The sequence below is a fragment of the Rousettus aegyptiacus genome, unplaced genomic scaffold (assembly GCF_014176215.1).
Source record: "Rousettus aegyptiacus isolate mRouAeg1 unplaced genomic scaffold, mRouAeg1.p scaffold_m13_p_7, whole genome shotgun sequence".
NCBI classification, from domain to species: Eukaryota; Metazoa; Chordata; class Mammalia; order Chiroptera; family Pteropodidae; genus Rousettus; species Rousettus aegyptiacus.
The window spans coordinates 97752843-97775908 of record NW_023416310.1 but is presented as its reverse complement, the minus strand read 5'-3'; the positions used below and the strand labels follow the sequence as shown (position 1 = coordinate 97775908).

Below are 23066 nucleotides of genomic sequence, written 5' to 3'. Positions count from 1 at the left end.
ATAAATACTAATTAAGTGCTAGCTCCTGTGAGAAACAATGCATGCAGAGACAACTTGCATTTGTGACCAGTTGTAACAGAAAGTTTCTGAAATCCCAATAGTGCCTCCTTACAAAGTCAGTCCTGAGTGTGAGGATGAAAACGAGAATAACACACAACGTGGCCAGGCTGCTTGATCCCGTGCTCTGATGGGATTCAGAGTTCGGTGTAATTTCTTCTCCTAGTTGCCAAGAGCAAGCATAGCAATGACATTTTCCCACTGGTCACTCCTTCTGAGCAGTGAGGCCTGGAGGTGATCAAGGAAGTTCAGACATTTTCTAGTTTGAGCAGATAATCCCAAGGGTTGCTGATCTGGGGACGCAGATTCCTTCAAGCTACAGTGTCCTTTGTGGTGAGGATCTTCATGCTCCCTCCTCACAGCTGATCATACAGTGCAGAGAGCACTTCGTTCTAATAAATGACAGTTTGTTTCTGCTCAAGCCTCAAGCCCTATTTCTGAGGCCCAATCTCATCACACATCTCCAATATGTACTAATGCTCGCAGACACACTCCAGAGCTGCGTGCCAAGTTCTGACAGCAAGAATAAGCCTTACCTAAAGAGTTTATATATGAAACTTCCCAAAGGATGGAGGCAAGAGGAAAACACTTATTTTACTGCCATGTAGACAACCCATCTAAAATATGACCCAGGAAATTATAGTTTAATAATATTCTAGACCACACCAAATAGATTAAACTATCTTTCAACCAAATGCAAATACCATTCCCTTGAGGAAAACCAGATGTGAGTGTTGTGGTCTATTAGGTAATAAATAAAACAGGATCACCAATGCTATAAAAACAGACAATACACCTGACATTTACGGGAGTTACAGTATTGCCTCTATTTAGTATCATCACAGATAACTCATGTCTGTCATGAAATCTGTAAAATGTGACTATACTATTCATGGACATCTAGAGCAGGGTCTTTTAACTTGTCAAGCCAGTTTAATTATGGCCCATTTTCTAGTAGGGATTGGGGAGAGGAGGGCTTTGATTTTTGTGTACACAGGAAGACTTTCCATAAGCCTATTTGGCTCACAGGAAAATTTTACCTCCTAAGTCCCCTCAGCCAGATGGGATCAAGAAAGCCCCCCAAACCCAGGAGGATGGACATAGTTGAACAGCAAAACATGGCTGTCTTTGGAGCTGCTTCTCCTCCCCACAGCTGAGCAGTTGTCCCCTACCAGCCACCAAAGCCCCACTCTTTACCTCTAGATGCATCTCCTGACCTTGTGGAACACATGTTGAACCATGCTAGACACCTGTACCTGAACCATGGCTATGCATCTGAAAGGAGAAATTCTACTTTGGAAATCAGTTTTCATGTAGACTCTCCTTCCAACAGGAACTTTCCTTCCATCCTGAAGAAAACATGAGTGTAGATTACTGTCACCTACTGATCCTTCCACGTTCAGGTTCATGATAATCTGGTAGCTTGCCTCTGCAGGAAGGCCCAGAACCACATGGCCTGGGGAACAACGTGCCAATGAGGAACCTTTTGTTTGTATATAGAATTGGTGTAGAGAGGTTCTTGCCACAGAAAGGATACAAGGTCACAGGGTCGGGAGGAACAGCAGCATCCTTGGGAAAGATTCTGTTTTACCAATCTGGTTAGAGTAACTTGAGAAATAAGGATGATCTCACACTTTCTACTTGATAATCAGCTTACCACCTAGCTCTGCCACTATCCATTGTATGACCAAGGTCGACCATTCATCCTCTCTAGGCCAATGTTCTCATTCATAAAAACAGGGATAAGATGTCTACTTCACAGAGTTGTGAGGAGGCTAAAGTAAGAAAATATATGTGAGAGCCCCTGCTTCATGCTAGGTACTCGATAAATGTTGACTATATGAAAAAGTATCTCATATGACAAACTACAGGGTACTGGGTTAGACAAAGTGACTACTGGGGCCGACACCAGACCCCCCAACACCACAACCACAGCAAGAGGGTCTTTCCTCCTTATCTCTAAGCTTGACCAATAGCCTGTTTGGCTGGTGGTACCTCCTCTCAGGTCTGACCACTGTACCTCTGTGGGATGTAGGGACTCGGCTTATTTGTGAGGCTGCAAGGGGAAATGACAAAAATAACATTCTCTGGGTTCTATGACAGACTGGTAAACTTGCACTGAGCCTAAGTGCTGCATTTTACCTTCAACCCTGGTCCCTCCCTCCTGCTTCTACATTGTCCATTGTACTGCTTCACTCAATATCTTTTGATTTCTGGGCCCTCTGCAAAAGAGAGGGTTAAAGAAGTAAAAGAAACTCAAATCAGGCAGTTTATTAATGCTAATAACTCTGAATAGAGAGATTAGGCAAATAGGAAACTATTGACTTCAATAGTTTACATTTCTCCAGATTCCCCTCAGAAAATGGAAATATGAGTAGGAGCATGTTCCAAAGGCCAAATCCTGGAGGAGATGATGACTCTTAGGAAGGAAGAGGTGCAATTCTTGGTGTACACTGTAAGCAATAAATATTAAGCTGCTTTGGCTATGTCTAGGAATGACTGGGTACTGAGACTTAAGTGAAGAAGGGAAGAAAGAAGAATGCATGGATCTGCTCTGGGATGCCCTGAATTACATTCCTAGAGGCAGGGCGGGTGTAGAGCTGGGGGGTTGAATCCAGCGCTTTGCCTTTAATTCAACTTAGACGGACTATTCCCGGCCCCTGGAGCTAATCCCCAGGAAGGATTCTATGATGACAAGTCTGGTTCCATGCTCAAGCGCCTTCAACTTTGCCCACCAAACAAAGTTAGCAAATTGTAAAATGTTCATTTCCTAATTTTGTATTATAAAATGGAATTAGGAACATAAATAAGTAACAAGTAGCAAAACCCCAACCCTGTGTAGGACTATCATCCTCTCAGCCACCTCTGCGTAGGCCAATAAGTTTGGAAAGTTTTTCACAGTTTTCAAGTTTCAGTGACTCTGCTTTCTGTTTCAATCGTTCATCTCTGTATAATCCTGCCAAATTTGTCAACTCCGACTCTGAAAGATAAAAGAGGTAACCAATTCATCAAGAGAATCGAGCTCCTTTGTTTCATTTCAATATTTCTGGAATCAAAGCTTATTTTACTTTATTTAATGCTTTCTCTTTCAATTACATTTAAGAAACACTCATTTAGTCAAGAGAAATGTATCAGATAGCTATACTACACCAGGTGCTAAGGGATTAAAGGACACCTGTAGTCCTGGAGTCCTGCAATATCTGTGCTCTATTATAAAAGCACCAGACTTAGTTCTTATCAATAGAACATTTGGCACCAGACTTAGGAAACCTGCACATGTGCAGTAAGAGGAGACTGTTTCGCGGTCTTCCTACGAATGGTATTCAGATGGCAGTTGGGAGAGAACGGTGTCCAATCGCCTGCTCCTGTCATCTGAAACAAAGACAGCTGCTTCATTCTTTCCCCTGCGTTCCTAGATCATAACTCATACATGCTAACTGACAAAGAGCCTACTTCCGGTGGGTATGCCTTCTACAGAAGGCCAGGCTGTCGGTGGCTTTCTTCATTCCCTAACTCAAAGGCCATAGGCAGCTGGGCTCTTTTAAAAGTGAAGTCATCTGGATCAGGTGACCTCTGTTTCCTTGACTAAATGAATTTAGTTTTCATGATGGAGAAGGTCATTCTATTTTTAACCAGAATATAATCTCTGCTGTCTTTCCTGACTCAGTGATGATTGTCTGCTTCTGCTTTTTATTCTTTTGTAGAGTTTCAGAGACAGTCTTAGGAGGGAAGGCCTGAAAAACACCTCCAGAGCTGTGTTGTGTATTAACACGATAGCATGCTTGGAAGTGCCGTGTGGATTCTGAAAGCTTCCGACAGCAGGCAGCAACTCAATGTTTAAAGGACCATACTTGTGATGCAATTTTAACCATTTGGAAATATGTCTATCCATTCTTAATCATCTTGCTGACAGATTTTGTTTTTCTTGGTGGATTGAGGGGCACCTGTCTGATTAATCATCGAACTGCCTGGAAATAGGAATTAATACTTAGACAACAGGAACAATGGGCATTGGTTTCTGAATAAGTTTCTATCAACACAAAACACTGGCTGGCATTTCTGCTCACAATGATTCTATTTACACCAGGCCCAAAGGGCAGATTAAGCACAGGACTCCAGAGTGTGGGGTAGGTATGCATGAAAGCCCTCCCTCTACAATGGGGGCTCAGAGTCTGGTTTTTGGCCCAGCAGTTGCTTGGCATGCAGCAAGTCTCCTAGGCTCTAGAACAACATGCTGTCTTCCCTTGGCAAGGGTGCCCACAGTGCCTGCTAGCCAGAGCTTGCCTTGGCACTGTCATCCTTGCAGGTAATGGAGCTTCATGGAGGATCATATGCCACACCCAAATGAAAGCACTCTACTCCTGCATTCTGCCCAGAGCATTGCTCTAACTCCATGTCTCTCTGATTCCTTTGTCATGTGGGGAAGCTGGCTGGGAGACCTCTATAAAATCAGTCTATCCCTTTGGTCCTCTAGAATCACATTGGAACAGATTCTGTGGCTTTGCTTTTCCTTGAAATGATTTCCTTAGGTTGTCTTTTCTTCCTTCTCATTCTTTTATATTTTTGATTTCCTTAAGTTTTCTGCATACCAAGCTTATCTAAATGCCTCATTGCCTGAAATTTCATTCCAGATAACATTAAGGCTAGTAATTCTTACTATTTTCTACATTGAAGAACACTGTAACAAGCTAATAAAAGATAACTGCACATATATGAATGATTTTCTTAAAATGTCACATTGCTTTTCATAAAGTTCACAAAACCAGGTTTCAATGCTCGAGATTGAGACTCCTGCTCCAGAGCAATGACCTTGCACAAGGTCAGTGTTTCAAGAAACCATGTCCCACACTCCCACTACCATGCTTAGAGAAACTACTCTCCCAACTGCCAGTGAATCCTTTTGCCCTTCAATGAAGCAAAGGTCAACTCAATGAAAATATTAGTTTTGATAAGTTCTGTTAATACTCAGTAACTTCTAAGAGAAAAAAAAAATCCTTCAGGGGGGTGGGGCAGGATCCAGAAAACATCTTTTCTTCTCTGCAAAATGTTTCCCTTACCTTGAATTCCAGTGTAATGGACGGACAGAGCACTGAGCCTTCACAGTAAACTGACTCAGGCAAATTGCCAAGAGAAGCAAGTCCCGGAGCTTCTCCCAAGAACACTCCGAACAAAATCCTAGATTGGAGTCTTGACATTTGTAAGACCCTTACAGATCCCAGCTGTCCTTATGATCCAGCCCAGCCCCATGAGACAGTGTGCATCCAATCCAGCAAGGCCTGGACTCCACCAGGAACTGGGCCTTACTCTGTGCCAGACACCAGGCTAAGTGTTATACTCATATCATCTTCTATAATCCATACAGCTTCTCTGGGAAGTTCATTTATCCCTACTTCAGAGCCTAAGCTTCTACCCACTCTGCTGCCCAACAGCTACCCTGTTCCGGGCCATGGAAAGAAGTGCCCCTTTGCCAGGCAGGGTGAGAGCTCAGCTCAGTTCAGGCAGGCCAGGAAGCAGTTCCTGCCTATTACTTTTATCCATTCCAGCCGAGTGGCATGGCCATTTCCCCTGGCACAGGGTTTATTATTTAGATGCAGCTGTGAATGAAAACAGGGCAATTAGTGTTCAGAGTAAGGGATTACTCATAGAAATTCATTTGGATTAAGTATCCTAAGGAGCAGAGAAAAGAAATGAACAAAAGATTTTAAAAGACAATGGCTATCTTTGCTAAAAACAGTTTCCATTCGGTATTTTGCCAAGAGTGAACTTTGTTCTCCAGTGGGTTTATTTTTACAACCTCAAAGTGCTAAATTTAACCTTGTTGGCTGTACTTGCTGCTGGATCCGGAGGGCAGATGCTGCTTGTTCTCAAATGGCACTTGGGTTGTGTGGAGGCTCTGGACAGCCACCATCCTTAAATGGCAGAGATAGATTTTTGAAGGGTGTGTGCTGATAAACCCCAATTTGGAACTTGTGGGTACATGCATCATATTTATTCACTGGATTTTTATTTATACCTAGAGAATGCCCAAACCTTGAAACTAGGCCTCATGGAGGTGGGACAAAAGCCTAGAAGCCACCTTAGTTGCAATCCTTACTATGAGCTCTTTGCATAGTTCCATCTGAGGTTTGTGTGTGTGTGGCTGGGTATGTGTCTGAAAACTGTGAAATGAAGATTTTCAACCAGTTCTTGTAGAAACCAACAAATTCAAAACCTTCCCAGGGCCCAAAACAATGAAGGACTTTTAGGACACATACTGTGGCCTTTACCTGATTTGAGTCCATGAGTATACTGCCTTTTAGTCTAAGGTCTTTATCTTGCTCCTAATTCTTCCCCAATTTTTGAAAACTTGTAAAACCCAGTTTAACATGAGGTAGGGTACTTCCTGACCCTTCAGATTTTTCAGTAAAAAAGCAACTTCCTCCTTCTGCTTAAATCCCCTTTTATTCCAGAGTCATTGCCCACCATGTTCCCAATGCACCTGAGAGTTCAGCTTTGCCCTATAGAAGTAGAGGGCAGACAAGGTCCCTAAGGGCCAGGGACTAACCCTGCTTTGTGATTGCTAATATTCAGCATTCTTACTGTTTTCCAGTCCTGAGAATCCTTTCTTCAAAAGATATTTGTTGAGCACATGTTCTGAAGCAAGGACTGTGCCAGATGCCTGGGACACAAACTTACTAAGACATGGTTCTTGTCCTCAGAGAGTCCACAGTCCAGCACCGAGACAGATGTGTACCCACAGAACACTAATATGGTGAGAGCAGTACTGTGTTAGCAGGGTAAACAAACTGCTTTGCGAACACAGAGGAAAGAGAGATTAACCTGGGGGTGGGGCGGGATATGTGATGGGCCAGCAAGGGCTTAGCAGCACTGACTGAAGGCCTAATTTTATCAGACACTTTTAGATGTTTAATAATAGCCAGTAATAACCTTTTAAAAAATGAGTTAGGGTTTACTTTTTAAAAATTAACCAAAGCCAAGTTTTATAAGATAGTTACTAACAGTGTGTGTGTGTGCATGAGTGTTTATGTGGAATTCAAGCGGGGTGAAAGGTGACTCTGTTGGCTGAGAGACAGGGCTACCCTGGCTACCAGCACTCCCCATTAACACCCGCTGGAACTATAAGCCAAGTGGTAGACACTGTTACCCCCGCTGTCTCCAGAGGGAGAAACAGAGTAGGAGGCCTGCTCACACCCACCCATACTAACGGGGCAGACTTAGGGAGGGTCACTTTTGTTCTGTGGCCACAACCGACTGGATAGGAAGGGAGGGGGCATGGAACTCGATCCCAACAACCTACCACCTTTAGTCTGGCTCAAAAAGTAGGGATGAATCAATCAGATTTCCTTCTAGGGAAATGTGAAATTGGGAAATTGGACCAAGCCAGTGGGCAATGAGAACTTACAGAGGAAGCTTGTTATGTAGAAATTGGCCAATGACTGGTGAGGTTGGGGAATTTGGAAGAGCAACTGGGAAGGTAGCAACCAAAATAAACAATGGCAAAACAAGGTTATGAAGGAAGGGAGGCTGAAGGAGCAAAGGAAGGCAATTGACAGAGAGAGGAGAGTAGGGCAGATGGGCAGCGAGAGGTAGAGACTCAGAGACAAGACAGGTAGGCAACTAGTGCTGCCTGCCTAAGTTCCTAAGATTTCCAAGTTATGGCCACATCTGTCCCTTCAATACACTTCACTTCTTTTTTCTGTAGTATTCTCAATGGGCCTCTGTCCTGTCTCTGTTTATATAAACATGTGCAACTCAAACAAGAAGAGATGAGGGATCAGGAAGCTGGGGATGCTTCAGGTTGGAAGCATGGCCACCAGCTAAAGCGTCTTACTTTGTTGTTTCTCCTTCCAACAACTTGTCTGTATGTAATCAATGTAATCCTTCTCTATTGTCTTCTCCAGATCATGCAGAGATGCTCCCCTGTAGGCCTTGTCAAAGTTTTTATCCACAAAGTAAGGCACCTGCAAGTTCTGGGTTTCTCTGGAAATGGTGTAGCCCAAGGTCCTGAAACAAAGAGAGAGAGGCTCAGGTAAGCTTGTTAAATTTGGTAATATCACTCTTAGCACTGGCCTCAGGAATATCATGATCACAATCACCTCTCTTCACAGGGCAGATGAAGATATCATTTTCTAATGCACCTAACATTTATTATTTTTCTGGCAAAGCAATAAGTATAATGTCATTATTGCTATTCTGTGAGCATGTTCATACTGTGGATTCCGCCTCAGCATAGTTACTTTATTGTCTTGAAGGATTCACCTCTCCTAAACTGCTTTCTATGCTAAAAGTAGAATTCTAATGTTTAAAAAAAAAACTTGTATATTGTGTAGGACTTAACATGGTACCTGATGTGGAGTAGGCTATTGGTAAATGCTGGCTGAATGAACTGATTGTTACACTAAATTATTTTCAAATAACCAGATTGTTTACACAAGCCTAGCATCAATCTTCAGGACACATAAAAAGTACTTCGCACATAGCTACTAAGTAAGAACTACAAAAAACTCAGACAAAAGATTTGTGATGCTTCTGGGCTAACTCTCTGTGGGTCTAAGATATCCAATGGTATCTGGTGCTCAGAAATATTGACAAGTCTGAGTTAACTAAATTCTAACCATATGGAAGTATAGAAGGGAGCCCAAATGCAAGTTAAAACAATGTGACAGCAATGTACAAAATGAAAGCTGATTTATTCTAACTGGACAAATTCCATCTCAAATGAGTTACACTTGACCTCTTCCCAGCATTTTCCTTTGATCTCTCTACTTAAGGATCTTGCTGCGCATCTAAGAGCTCAGGCCATGACTGCTCCCACCTTCCTCTGGGAATTTGTTAGCAGGTTCCTGACTGCCCTACTGGCCTGACAAGGAAGGAGGTCACAGCAGCAGATGGAATACTTGTAAAGTCAGGAAATAGAGAGAATCAAGCCAATGTGAACTGTTAGCAATAACCTCTCTCTGAGTCTCAGACTTCCTCTTTGTAAAATGAAGATATTGACCTAGAATGATAGTCTTTAGTCTACAGTGATCAACAACAAAGACTTTCCCTGTTTTGCATTGCCCCACATACTCCACAGTTTATGAGGTTTTTATCAACTAAACTATAATGAGTAATGGCTTCTCATTATTAATTTAAAAACGCTATTCTTAAACTTTAGTATGGATCAGAATAATCTAGAAGGCTTGTTAAAACTCAGATTGCTGGTTCTCATCCTCAGAGTTTCTGATTCAACAGACATAGAGGCCTAAGAGTTTGTATGTCTAACATGTCGCCAGTTGATGCTGATGATGCTGGTCTGGGGATCAAACTTTGAGAACTGAATTAACTGAAATAATTAATTGAAGAAATAAAAATATTCCTATCAGAACTTATAATCTTTCTGTAATACAAACATAACAATGAATTTCTATATTTTCATCAAAAGCAAAGAAATGTGATACTATGGTTTGTCTATGTAGCCTTATCGTGAATAAATGTCCTATTCTTGCAATTTATTAAATTGAAAAGAATAACTGGATCTCAGTTACTATGTTCCCAGACCCACAGGAGTCCAGCAATCCTCTCACAAACTCAATAAGGTCCTTTCTAACTCCAGCATGGTGTGATAAGGATTTAATTTGAACAGAAACCAGTTGCTGCTCTGCAACTGACCAGATGATGTCGCTGAGAACAAAACAATCCATGTTCTGAGCACACAGGAAACTGCCCTTGGTATTTTTGAGTCTCTGCAATGTTACTATCCAGCTGTTCCTTTAAATACAAAAATTAGTTTTTCTAAAACAAAAGGTGAAATGAAATGTTAATCATGTACAGACAAAACCTTTAAGTCTTTCAGATTGTTTAGATTTATAAATATCTGACTTACGATTTGTAGAATAGACTGTATGGAGGATTAGCAGCTAGCAGTTGAGTAATGACAGATATAATTACAATCACGAGAACTGGAAGTAACTGGATAAATGCAGAATATGTAGTCTGAAAAGGAAAAAATATTTGGTGTAAGTTTTATTCATCAATATAAAGCTTATAGAAAATAAGATTATTTTCCCAAAGAAACTACAGATTATCAACACATTGCACAAAGCCCAAGCCTCTTCTGGGAAGGCTGTATTTTCCACTGAGAAATATCAAACAACTCTGTTGTCTCTGCTGAGAAAGCTGAAGGAGACCCGCCCACAACCTGGATTGATACCTAATAATTCTCCTGCAGCCTCCTTTTCTAAAACCAATGAAGTGGACACCTTTGGGTGAATCTGCCCAGGCTGTGACTCTCATGGGACCACATTAGCATTATGCTATGTTGTTGCTTTGGCCAGTGAAGAGACTGGGGGACATCTAACCCTAGCAGGGATAATCACATTCTTCTAGGAATCTGGAATTCAGGTTTATCACTGTTCATGGCTAGGCAGTCACTTGAAGAAAGAACACATACCTTAGGCACTATGGACTGGCCATTTTTAAGGGGAAGTAGAATAAGCCAGGCTGCAGAGAGGTGGGAAAACTGGACAATCTGGCCCCAGCTTGCCACAGAGAGCACAGCTGTGTGCGTGCCTAACAGCACCCCAGTTCCTAATTCCCATCTGTCATGAGGTTCAGCTGTACTTCCTGCCCTTGAGCTTCATGAGAACTCCCCATCCCTTACCTTAACTCCCTTTAGTTCTAAATATTTGAAGGGGGTTCCTGAGTTCCTAAGATAACCACCAAAGAGTGGATGGGGAAGGGGGGTACCATTCTGGCCTATTTAGGCCTGTTATCCAGCTCTTCTTACCATTGCCTCTGCTTTCCTAAAGCACATTTTAGTGACATATCTGATCATACACCATAAAGGCCAGCTCAGCACAAGTGTTTGTGAGCAGCAATTCTCCTGTCCTGCCTTGGTACCTGAGGTTTATCTTCTTCCTCCTCCTTCTGTGTCTGCATCCTCTCATGTCGGTGCCGCCGGCGGTAATAGTGGGTATCATCGGTCACATTTGAAAACATATGAATATTTCCTGGAAAAGAAAGAAAGACCCTTAGTAGAGGATATGGCAAACATTCCTTCCTTGCCTATTCCCAGGTCATTCTCTGAGGGGAGAATATTGTCCCATTTTACCCAGAAGAAAAATAAAACAGTAGGTAAGCCAAGTGAACCAGCTAGAAATGGAATGTGCTTAGCTCTCTTACTTTTATTTAAAATAGTCTTTTGTAATCAGTAAGTGAGAGAACTCCAAAAGGCTAGTAAAGAAAGAGCATTTGGGAGCCATGAGTACTGCCTAATATGCTCATGTTTGCTTCCTTGCCCAATATCAGATGTATCACTAGTATCCTTACCGCAACCCATAAAATTCAACTCACTTCCTGGGCATTTAATTATCCCAACTTCCAACTCTCTGGGGGTTCTTTTCTAACTTATCTCTGTATATACAGTTGCTATTTTGCAATAATGACAATAGGCATCTTTCTACTTATTTATGAAGAATTTAAAAATAACATTCTCACAGCAGCCCTGTGAGGTAGGTATTATAAGCCCATATTTCAAGGTAGGAAACAAGGTAAGGTAGACTAAGTGATTGGGTCAAAATCATGAACAGTTGGAGGCTGGAGACTTGCCTCAAATCCCAGTTCACCTGGTTCCAAATTCTTGCTGCTTCCATCATACCATGTCTCTTTATTAAGATCCTCAAATAGGAGCTTGCTGATACATACATACATACGTGTGGGTGTGGGTGTATTTATTTAAATGATAATATTGGGATACTAACCTGTAGGAAAATGTCCTCCAAAGAAGACATTGAATAGCTCTTCTGGAGTGATGTCAGCTTCAAAGTCCTTGTAATAATTATAAGGTCTGGCTCGAGGGGCAGTGAAAGTCACCTGTTCATCTCCATATTCATCATAGCGGAGTCTCTTGTCAGGATTGCTCAGGACTGCAAAGGCATTTCCTATTGCTGCAATCGAAACCAAAAAGCAATTGAAATCAAAAAGCAACTGAGTACACAATCCTTGCTGTAGCTCACAGTGATCACATTAGCAGCAATGAAGAGCCCAGTCTTGATTGGTGCTGGATAACTTCACAGAGGCACAAGGGAGGTACTTGGGGCTAGAAAGTTCAACAAAGTGCTTGCCTTTGAAATGTTCCATGACCTAGTTTGTAAAACCAGAAACAACACTGGACTCAAGATGAACTAAGAACTATTATTCATCAAAAATATGTCCTTATTTCACTTGAGAGCAATAGTTTATGGTTAGAAACAGTTCATACATAAATAGTGGTATTCTAACTTGAAATCTAGAAACAATCACTCGAATAAAATAATCAGCAAAATTATTGCTTAAGTAAAAGCAAAGTCCTCATCACAACCTTATTTCAGCTTCCTTTAGAAAATGGTCTTTAGAAATTAAGAAATGTATCTCCATTGTCTCAATGAAAGATCAAAAACGGAATAGATTACATATGCTTACTATCATCTCCCCTCCCTATTTGTCCAATTTCATTGAAATATATAATCTGTACCTGCAATCAAAGAAACCTCAAAAAAAAAGAAGTTTTAAGACATTCCTACTCACTAACTCTGATTCAGCCAACACTCTCAGAAACACAGTGAGAAAGAGTATTTCTTTATGATTCTTCTACCATGGAATTGTATTAAATGTTTATAGCAATAAAACAGCTAAGCAGAAAAAAAAAAAAAACTAAAGAAAGTTGCTTAAATATTCACATCCCTTGGAATCTGGCAGATTTGTCAACAACAACAAAAAATGGCATTAGTCTGTGAGATAGCTTACAGGAAGGTATAAAGAAAATGTGGGTTATTTGTTTCCTTGTAGAAACTATGGGGAGAATTAAATTCACAATGGCATGTCAACAAAGGTAGACTGTCCTCTGAGATACATGTTGACTTTTTAAATTTCTCAGATCTATTATTTTTTACTTTTTATTTTGAAAAATTTCAAATCTATAGACAAACTGAAAAAATGATACAATAAACACATGCATACCCTTTACATGATTCATCAGTTGTTAACATTTTACCACATTGCTTCCCTCAACTCTCTATGCATACATCTAAACATATATATATAATATGTATACATTTCTTTTGCTGAACCATTTGAAACTTGGCCACAGCTATTTCAGCATATTTCTCCTAAAAAGACATTCTTCTACATGATCGCAATACCATTATTACAGCTAAAAAATTAGTATCAATTCATTATCACCTAGTGAATCCATGCTATGTTCATGTATTGCCTTTAGTTTTATGTCTTTTTAGTTTCTTTTTATCTAGAACAATCTCCCCTCCCCATCTCTTTTGCTTTTCATCATATTAATCTTTTGAAGAGTGGGTCACTGTTCTTTGTAGAATGTCCCATATTTTGATTGTTTCCTTGTTATTAAATTAAGGTCAAATATTTTGGCAAGAATACCACATAGGTACTGTACCACATAATGTTAGGTTATTCCAGTATTTGGGGATGATAAGTTGGATCATTTGATCAAAGTGGTGACAGCTAGCTATCTCCATTATAAAGGAAAATTTCCTCTTTGTAACCAATAAGTATTCTTTAGGGTAATACTTTGACATCATATGAATATCCTATTCAACAACAATCTATCACCCAATGCTTTAGAATCCATTGATAATCCTTGCCTGAATCATTGACTTCACCGAAGATGAAGCTCTTAAGTAAGATTTTAATTTACGTGTTGGGCCCAAAATATTTTTTAAAAATATCTTTCTAAAAGTATCATGGAAATTAATAGAAAAAAAGTTTGATCTATAACTGTATGTATGCTTTTTATACACAGACTTTTCATATGAACATGTCAATCACAGAGGTTTCACGAAAAGAGTTCCGCAGTCAAAGAAATCTGGTGATGCGTCTAGGCCGTACTTGCAAGTGGCCACCAGCCTGTAAGTTCCACGAGAGGAATCATGTCTGTTTTACCCACCGTGGCACCTGGCATATAGATCTTCAATAAACATTTGTTGAATCAAAAGATGAATGGTTCCAAAAGTGTTATAGAGAAACCAAATATTTTTTTCCAAAAGAAATTGAGTGAATGAAGACAGGAGAGAGCTATGCTGTAATCACTAAGAGGTATGGCAGGGGAAAAAACCCTGCTTGAGGCCTTATAAAACAACCACAGGAGAGGTCAAAAACCACTTTTGTGGCCAAACCTCACAAGGAGGGTAGAATTAAGTATGAGTTCAAGATCAGACCTTTGAAAGCGTCTGTTGCTCCAGGTGCACAGTTCTTGTCAGGGTGAAATTTCAGGGCGAGTTTTCGGTAAGCTTTCTTAAGCTCTTCATCACTGGCATTTCGAGAAACTCCCAGAATTTCATAGTAATTTCTACATTTCTTGATCCTAAAAACATATCAGAAAGATGTATATCTACAAAGGCCCCTTTTGTACAATTAACTGCAAATAGTACATCAATCCTTCCCCCAATCTCTGAGCCCCAAAACAAACCTAAAAGAAAATTGGTGAACTCGTTAATGAAATATTCAAAGTCATTAGCAGTGTCCTCCTCCCACCAAGATCTTAATGCCTTTCAAAGTATTTTTACATCTAATATTTTATTCTTTCTACATCTTTGCAAGTGGGTAGACCAAGTATGCTAATCCTTACCATCAAGGTGCAAGCTAAGGTCCTGAGAGTTGAACTACAGGACTCCAAAGCTAGAAGAAACACCTAACCACCCTATTTTTTTTTTCTCTCTCTCTTTTTTCCTTATGGCCGTCTTTTTAAACTTTGTTTTTAAAAGTTAATATGTACGCATGGAAGGAGATGTGTATATATTATTTAAAATATCCAACAGTACTAAACCATAGACAGTGAAAAATCTTGCTGCTTCCACATTCCCTGTGCCCTAGTCTCCCTGTGGACAACCAACCACTGTTAGTTTTCCATGAATCCTATGTATAGAGTGAGTATACGTATAGAGATCTCTCTATTTTTCTCTTAACTAAATGGCAGCTTTTAGGTAATTATAATCACCTTTCTAAATCTTGCTTTAAAAAAAAAACAAAAAACTATTTATCTTAGAGATTGATCCATAACATATAGAGAAGTATAGAACAATAGTTGAGACTAGAGTGGCAGTTCTGAACTTTTTGGTCTCAGATTTTTTTTTCTACTCTTAATTATTGAAGACACCAAAAGAGCTTTTGCTTATGTAAGTTATATCTATCAATAATTACCATACTAAAATTGAAAACAAAAAATTTTAAAGCAAAATGATGATTTAATTATGTATCAGGTAGCCTCTCAAAAACGCCACTGTACAATTGTGAGAGGATGAGAATAAAAAAGACAAATAATGTGCTTTTATTATTCTGAAAATAGTTTTAAACTTGCAGACCCCCCGGAGGATCTTGTGGTTCCCAAACCACACTTTGAGAACTGCCAGACTACAACATAAACTCTGGAGTCAAAATGCCTTAGTTGGGATCTGATCTTGCTGTGTACTTAACCTCTATGCTTTAGTGCTGTCTTCTGAAATATGCTAATAAGATAACTGTATTTCATAGAGCTCTTGTTATGATTAAAAGAAGTATTCATCATAGAGAGCCCAAAAATAAATCCATGCTTATACACTCACTTAATATATGACAAAGAAGATAAGAATATACAATGGAATAAAGACAGTCTCTTCAATAAATGGTGTTGGGAAAATTGGACAGATAGATGCAAAAAAAAGAAGCTGGACCATCTTTTTACACCGTGTACAGGAATAGACTCAAAATGGATTAAACAGTTAAATGTAAGACCTGAAACCATAAAACTTTTAGAAGAAAATATAGGCAGTAAACTCTCTGATATTACTAACAGGAATTTCTTTTCAGATATATCTCCTCAGGCAAGGGAAACAAAAGAAAAAATAAACAAATGGGACTATGCTAAACTAAAAAGTTTTTGTACAGCAAAGGAAACCATTAACAAAACAAAAAGACAACTGACTGTTTGGGAGAAGATATTAACTAATGATACATCTGATAAGGGGTTAATATCCAAAATTTATATAGAACTTATACAACTCAAGAACAAAAAAACAAACAATCCAATTAAAAAATGGGCAGAAGACCTGAAAAGATACTTCTCCAAAGAGGAAATACAGATGGCTAACAGACACATGAAAAGATGCTCGAAGTCGCTAATCATCAAGAAACGTAAATTAAAACCACAATGAGATATCACCTCACGCCTGTCAGAATGGCTATCATCAATAAATCAAAAAACAGCAAGTGTTGGCGAGGATGTAGAGAAAAGGGAACCCTCACACATTGTTGGTGGGATTGCAAATTGGTACAGCTGCTATGGAAAACAATATGGAGGTTTCTCAAAAAAATTAAAAATGGATATAACTTTTGACCTAGCAATTGCACTTCTGGGTTTTTATCCAAAGAAAATCAAAACAATAATTCATAAAGATGTATGCACTCCAATATTCATGACAGCACAATTTGCAATAGCCAAGATATGGAAGCAACCTAATGCCCATCGATAGTCAATTAGATAAAAAATTCATGGTTCATATGGTTCATGGAATATTACTCAACCATTAAAAAAAATGAAATCCTACCATTTGCAATGACATGGATGGACCTAGAGGTTATTATGCTGAGTGAAATATGTCAGACAGAGAGAGAGAAATACAATATGATTTCACTTATATGCGGAATCTAAGGAACAAAAAACAAACTAATCAAAACCAGACTCACAAATACGGTGGACAATTTGGTGATGGCCATTGGGGAGTGGGGTTGAGGGGCTGGGAGAATGAAGTGAAGGATTGGAGAAGTACAAATTAGTAGTTGATAGTTGGGCACAAGGATGGGGAGCATGGCACAGGGAATGCAGTTAGCATTAACATGATGGCTAAGTGGAAGGAGCAATTGAGGGAATCGTTTTATGAACAATATAGATGCCTAACCAATGTGCTGCATACTTGAAACTAATTTAAATAAATTTATTTAAAAAAATTTTTTTAAAAAGTATTAAAGTGCTTGATAGCATCTGATCCTATATAAATATTGGCGATTATTATACATCTACCTTATTCTTTTAAAAAGCTACACATTATTACATTTTATGGATGTATACACATGCCCTAATGATAGGTATTGAGAATGTCTCCGGTCTTTTGCTACTACACAATTCAGTTAGGCAGGCAGAGGCCCAGAGCTCTGTCAAAAAGTTCATAGTAAGTCAGTGACACGGGCTGGACTCTAATGCAGGGTCTAGAATGTTGGCTAGGGCACTTCCCCAAGAGCTGACCCTGGGGCTCCTTTGGATCCCTGGCCTGGTGTCCAATCCCTGCTTCCACAGTAGATAACTCCTTTTCCTCTCTTTTTTAAATAAATTTGTTTAATAAAAGCTTTATCGAGCTATAACTCACATATCACCAAATTCGCTCTTTTAAAATATACAATTCAGTGGTTTTTTTAGTACTTTCACAGAGTTGTACACACATCACCACTATCTATCTAATTCCAGGGCATTTTCATCACCCCCAAAAGATACCGCATACTCATTAGCAGTCATTTCTCATTCCCCTACTTCCCAGAACCACCCCCCCACACGCACACTTCCTGGTCCCTGGCAACCACTAGTCTACTTTCTGTCTCTACAAATTTGTCTATTCTGGACTTTTCATATGAAAGGAATTATACACTTTTGTGTCTAGCTTCTTTTACTCGGCATATAATGTTCAAGGTTCATTCATACTGTAGCATGTATCAATCAATGCTTCATTCCTTATTACTGAAAAATATTCATAGTACGCATATTCCCCATTTTGTTATCCATTTTCATCAGCTAATGAACATCTGGGTTGTTTCTATCTCTGGGCTTTTATGAATAATGCTATATGAACATTCATGTACAAGTTTTTGTGGCAGTGAATGTTTTTATTTCTCTTACTATACACCTAGGCGTGGATTGATAAGTCATATGCTATGTTTAACCTCCTGAGGAACTGCCATACTATTTTCCAAACTGCCCGCACCATTTTACATCCCTACAAGCAATATACAAGGGTTTCAATTTCTCCATGTCCTCATCAATACTTGTTATTGTACTGCTTTTGATTATAGCCATCCTAGTGGGAGGGTGTGAAGTGGTATGGTATCTCATTGTGGTTTTGATTTGCATTTCCATAATGACTAATTATATTGAGCAAGTTTTCATGCGCTTATTCACCATTTGTGTATCTTCTTTGGAGGAATGCCTATTCAGATCCTTTGTCCATTTTTCAATTAAGTTATTTGTCTTTTTACTGTTCGGTTCTAAGTACTTTTACATGTTCTAGATACAAATCCCTTATCGGATATAAAATTTAAAAATATTTTCTCCTGTACTGTCAGTTGGTTTTTCACTTTTTTGATGGTATCTTTAGAAGTACAAAAGTTTTAAATTTTGATGAAGTGCAATATACCTATTTTTTCTTTTGTTGCTTGTGCTTTGGGTATCTTATCGAGAAATCAATGCCTAATCCAATGTCACAAAGACTTACATTTGTGTTTTCTTCTGAGAGTTTGAGTGTTAGCTCTTTAGCTTTTAGAATCTTTCTAGACTCTCAATTCTATTCCATTGATCTATATATCTCTTCATGTTAGTCCACACTGTCTTCATTACTATAGCTTTGGAGTGAGTTTTGAAATTGGGAAGTGTGAGCCTTCCAACTTTATTCTTCTTTTTCAAGATTGTTTTGGCTATTCTGGGTACCTTGCAATTCCACATGAATTTTAGGATCAGCTTGTCAATTTCTGCAAAAAGGGCAGCTGTGAATATGATTAGAATATGTTTAAACTATTTATCAATTTGAGGAATATTACCATATTACCAATATTAAGTCTTCCAATACATGAGCACAGGCTATCCTCCCCTTTATTAGATCATCTTTAATTTCTTTTAATGAAGTTTTGTAGTTGTCGATGTACAATCTTACACTTTTCTTGTTAAATTTATTCCTAAGCATTTCCCTCTTTTTCTGATAGTATTATAAATGAAATGTTTTCTATTTTTGTACACTGATCTTGTATTTTGCAACTGTGATGAACTCATTTATTAGTTCTAATAGTGTGTGTATTCCTTAAGGTTTCCTACACTAGATTATATCGTCTGTGAATAGTTTTACTTCCTCTTTCCAATCTGGATGGCTTCTATTTCTTTCTCTTGCCTCACTGCCTTGGTTTGAACCTCTAGTACGATGATGAATAGAAGTGGCTGGAGTGAACACACTTGTCTTGTTATTGTCCTGTTCCTATCTTGGAGAGCATTCAATTGTTCACCATTAACTATGATATCAGCTATAAATTTTTTATAGATGGACTTAATCAGGTTGAGGAAGTTCCCTTCCATTACTCCTCTGTTGAGTACTATCATGAAAGTGTGTTGGATTTTGTCAAATGTTTCTGTACCTATTACAATGACCCTGTGGCTTTTGTCCTTTATCTTTATATGATTACATTGACTGATTTTCATTTGGTAAACAACCTTGTATTCCTGAGATAAATCCCACTTGATGAAGGTATATAATCCTTTTTATATATTGCTAGAACTACATCCATAAAAGATCTTGGTCGACAATTGAGTATTCTTGTGATGTCTTTGTCTGGTTTAATTACAGGGTAATACTGATCTCATAGAATGAGTTGGAAAGTATTCTCTTCTATTTTTTTGTAATAGTTTATAAATGATTAGTTAATTCTTCTTCAAACATTTAAGAGAATTCACCAGTGAAGCTGCCTGGCCTGGCCTTTTCTTTGTAGAAAGTTTTGTGATTATTTATTCAATCTCTATTTGTTGTAGGTCTATATGATTTTCTATTTCCTCTTGAATCAGTTTCAGTAGTTTGTATCTGTCTAGGAATTTTCCCATTTCATCTAAGTTATCTAATTTGTTGGCATATAGTTGTTTATAGAATTCTCTTATAATATTTCTTATATTTGTAAGATTGGTGGTGACGTCCCTATTTTCATTCCTGATTTTAGTTATTTGAGTATTCTCTTTTTTTTTCTTGGTTAGTCTAGGTAAAGGTTTGCCAATTTGTGGATTTTAAGAAAACTAGCTTATGGCTTTATTGACTTTCTCACTTGCTTTTCTATATTCTGTTTTTCCACTCTATATTATTTCTGTAATTCTGCTGCTTGGACTCAGTTTGCTCTTCTTTTTCTAGTTCGTTAAGGTAGAAGATTAGGTTATTGATTTGGAATCTTTTAAAAAATAAATAAACATTTACAGCTATAAATTTCCTTCTAAGTATTGCTTTAGCTGCATCAGTATGTTGTGTTTTCATTTTCATTCATTTCATAGTATTATCTAAATTTCCTTGTGATTTTTTTCTGTGACCTATTTGTTATTTAGGAATATGTTGTTTGATTTTCACATTTGTGAATTTCACAAATTTCTTTCTGTTTTCAATTTCAGAGAACATACACTGTATAATTTTAACCCTTTTAAATTTATTGAGGCTTGTTTTATGGCCTACCATATAGTCTATCCTGGAGAATGTTCCACGTATACTTGAGAAGAATGTGTATTCTACTGTTTTTGGGTGGAATGTTGTACGGATGTCTATTATATACAGTTGAATTTCCTTGCTTCTCTTACAGCAGAAGCAGGGCAGATACCTCAGATGATACTTTAATACTCCACTACCACCTAGTCTTGCCTCTGAGGCCAAGAAACTATTCATCACCATCATCATTACCATCATTAATCAATACTTATATAGCATATTGTCCACACCAGGCACTCTACATAAAATCACTCAATTAATCCCACCACAGACTCACCTTTGTACCCCAAGTAGCTGTTCCTCAGTATAAGTGGTGCTCCCCTCACCCTGCCGGGTCTGGTTCCACTCATTCTCAGGCTTCTTTTCCTTTTGCGTCTTCATGCAGTTACAGCAACCACAGGGGTCATGATTTTCAGGAGGTCTGTCTTCTGGGTATTTGTTTCTTCTAATTGCATCAATGTAAGCTGCAAAGCAACAGCCCCTCCATTATGCCTCAGTCTGACCTGCAAATCAACTTTGCTACCTGCTTTAGCTACCTAGGAGGCTGCTTGTATACATGAGCAAGTGAGTGTAAGGGCCAGACTGCTGACATCATGCTGATTTTGAAGCATTCATATGAAACTGAACAAACATCTTTGAAAAAATATGGAGGCAACCACAAAAAGCTTATAATGCTAGAAACATGAAGCATAATAGTGTCCACCATACCTACAGTGGTCAGTCAGCAAAGAATTCTGACTCAGAACCAGAAAAGGGGCTCAAGAGGCATCTGCCCAATACCTTGTCTTTAGTGCTGTGCAAGGAAACCTAGATCTCTGTGGTCCATGGTCAGAAGTGACATTGCTCATCAAATAATATTTTTTGTTGCATTGCCTCTCATCACTAAGATTTAAAGTAGAGGTGAGTTCAGTTCTTTTAAACTAATAGTTATAAACTAATATGTACAAGACACTTAGATAGATCAAGGAGTATATGGATAAGACCTACTGCTGACCACAAAGAGGTTATACTTTAAAGGGAGAAGATTCAATTAATCATAATGCTTGCAAAATGTAAAGAGGGACATAGTAATCCAGTCAAAGAAGGTAGAGTACTCATGCTCTATCTGGAGGATATGGAAAAAACTTTAAAAACATCTTTATTCTGCTTAACATCCCTTAGTGACTATCCACTGCTCCTTGTCCAAATTTCTTATGGATCCAGCCTGCCTCTCTAGCCTCATCTCTTACCACATACTCCTTTAGAGTCTATACTCAAGCAACACCAAACTGCTTTCAGATCAGCAATGCTTTCTTTTCCCTGTGCCTTTGCACATGCTGTTCCTTCGGCCTGCAACAGTCTTCCTCTGAGTCAGCCTAACTCCAACGCATCCTTTATGTAATCGAAGGTAACACTTTCTCCATAAGGCATTCTCTAACATCCAGGCTGTGTTGGGTGCATTGTGTGTTTCCAAAACATACGACCTTGCTGTGTTTAGACCAAGACTTTAGCCTGTGTTGTAACTGGCTGTTTACCTGTCAAATTCCCTCAGTGAACAGAGAGTTCTGTGATCTCAGGGGCCCCATGTCTGTCAATCCCTGCTGCAGGATCAGCATAATGCAGGGTACATAATAAGTATTGGATCAATACTCTGCCTGACTGTAGGATGGGAAAGGCCGGCCTATCGGTCCTGATGCAGGCTGCAAGGACAAGACCAAACCAAGACAGAAGGTCAGGCGGCCCGGTTTGGCAGCGAGGATAAGGACCAGGAAAGCAAGCTGCGGGAGACCACACCACCCTGTAGACCCTCGAGCCACCCAGGCGCAGGCGGGGCCTGACTGCCGCGGGGCCCTGGGCGGGGCACCGGCCGGGGCGGGGCTGGGGGCCAGAGGCAACAAGTCTTCGAGGGTGACACTGGGCTCTCGGAGTGTTCCTCTGCTTAAGCCAGCTCTCCTGGTTTCTGGATCCCGGCCCCTGGTTCGGTTCCCCACCTCATCCGGATCCCTACTTAGGCTCAGCGTCGTCTTATAGGCTCCATCCTTCACCTGGGGCCCAGCATCTCAGTCCTCCAGGGCCTTCAAAAGCCCCAACCCAGATCTCTCCCGAACCCCGCTCAGTCCCACCCTCTGCCCAGGACCTAGTACCTTGCGTCCAGCGCTCCCCGCTGCCCAGAGTTGTTGCCATATCGGTTCCTAGTCAGCAGGTCAGCCGAGCCTCTCCTGCGGCTGAGGCTGAAAGAGATGGGGGCAAGAAGCGCTGGGCATGCTGGTTATTGTAGTCCAAGTTTAGGGAGCTGCGGGACATTTGAACTACAACTCCCGGCAGGCTCCGCGCTAGGGGGCCCATCGGAGATGCCGGGGAGTAAGGGGCTCGACCTTCGGAAGCGAGCCTTGCGGAGGTGCGTTGTTGCTAGTTAACTGCGGCGCGGCTAGTGGCTCACAGCAGGAAACCGCGGCGGCTATGAGGCGCGCTTTTCCTAATCTGTAGAGTGGGGAGAGTGGCTTCTCTCTACCTTAACAATGG

At 39.7% G+C, this 23066-nt stretch overlaps 1 protein-coding gene across 1 annotated transcript; it reads right to left on the bottom strand.

Annotated features, from left to right (window-relative positions):
• Positions 1 to 2313: 2313 nt before the first annotated feature.
• Positions 2314 to 22829, bottom strand: DNAJC18 (DnaJ heat shock protein family (Hsp40) member C18). Its single transcript, XM_016136870.2, has 8 exons — positions 22688 to 22829; positions 20842 to 21028; positions 14262 to 14407; positions 11799 to 11984; positions 10939 to 11048; positions 9923 to 10032; positions 7889 to 8061; positions 2314 to 3037 (listed from the first exon to the last, which is right to left on the bottom strand). The coding sequence occupies exons 1-8, from the start codon at positions 22725 to 22727 to the stop codon at positions 2913 to 2915; spliced, it is 1077 nt and encodes a 358-aa protein (XP_015992356.1). The 5' UTR covers positions 22728 to 22829; the 3' UTR covers positions 2314 to 2912.
• Positions 22830 to 23066: the final 237 nt, after the last annotated feature.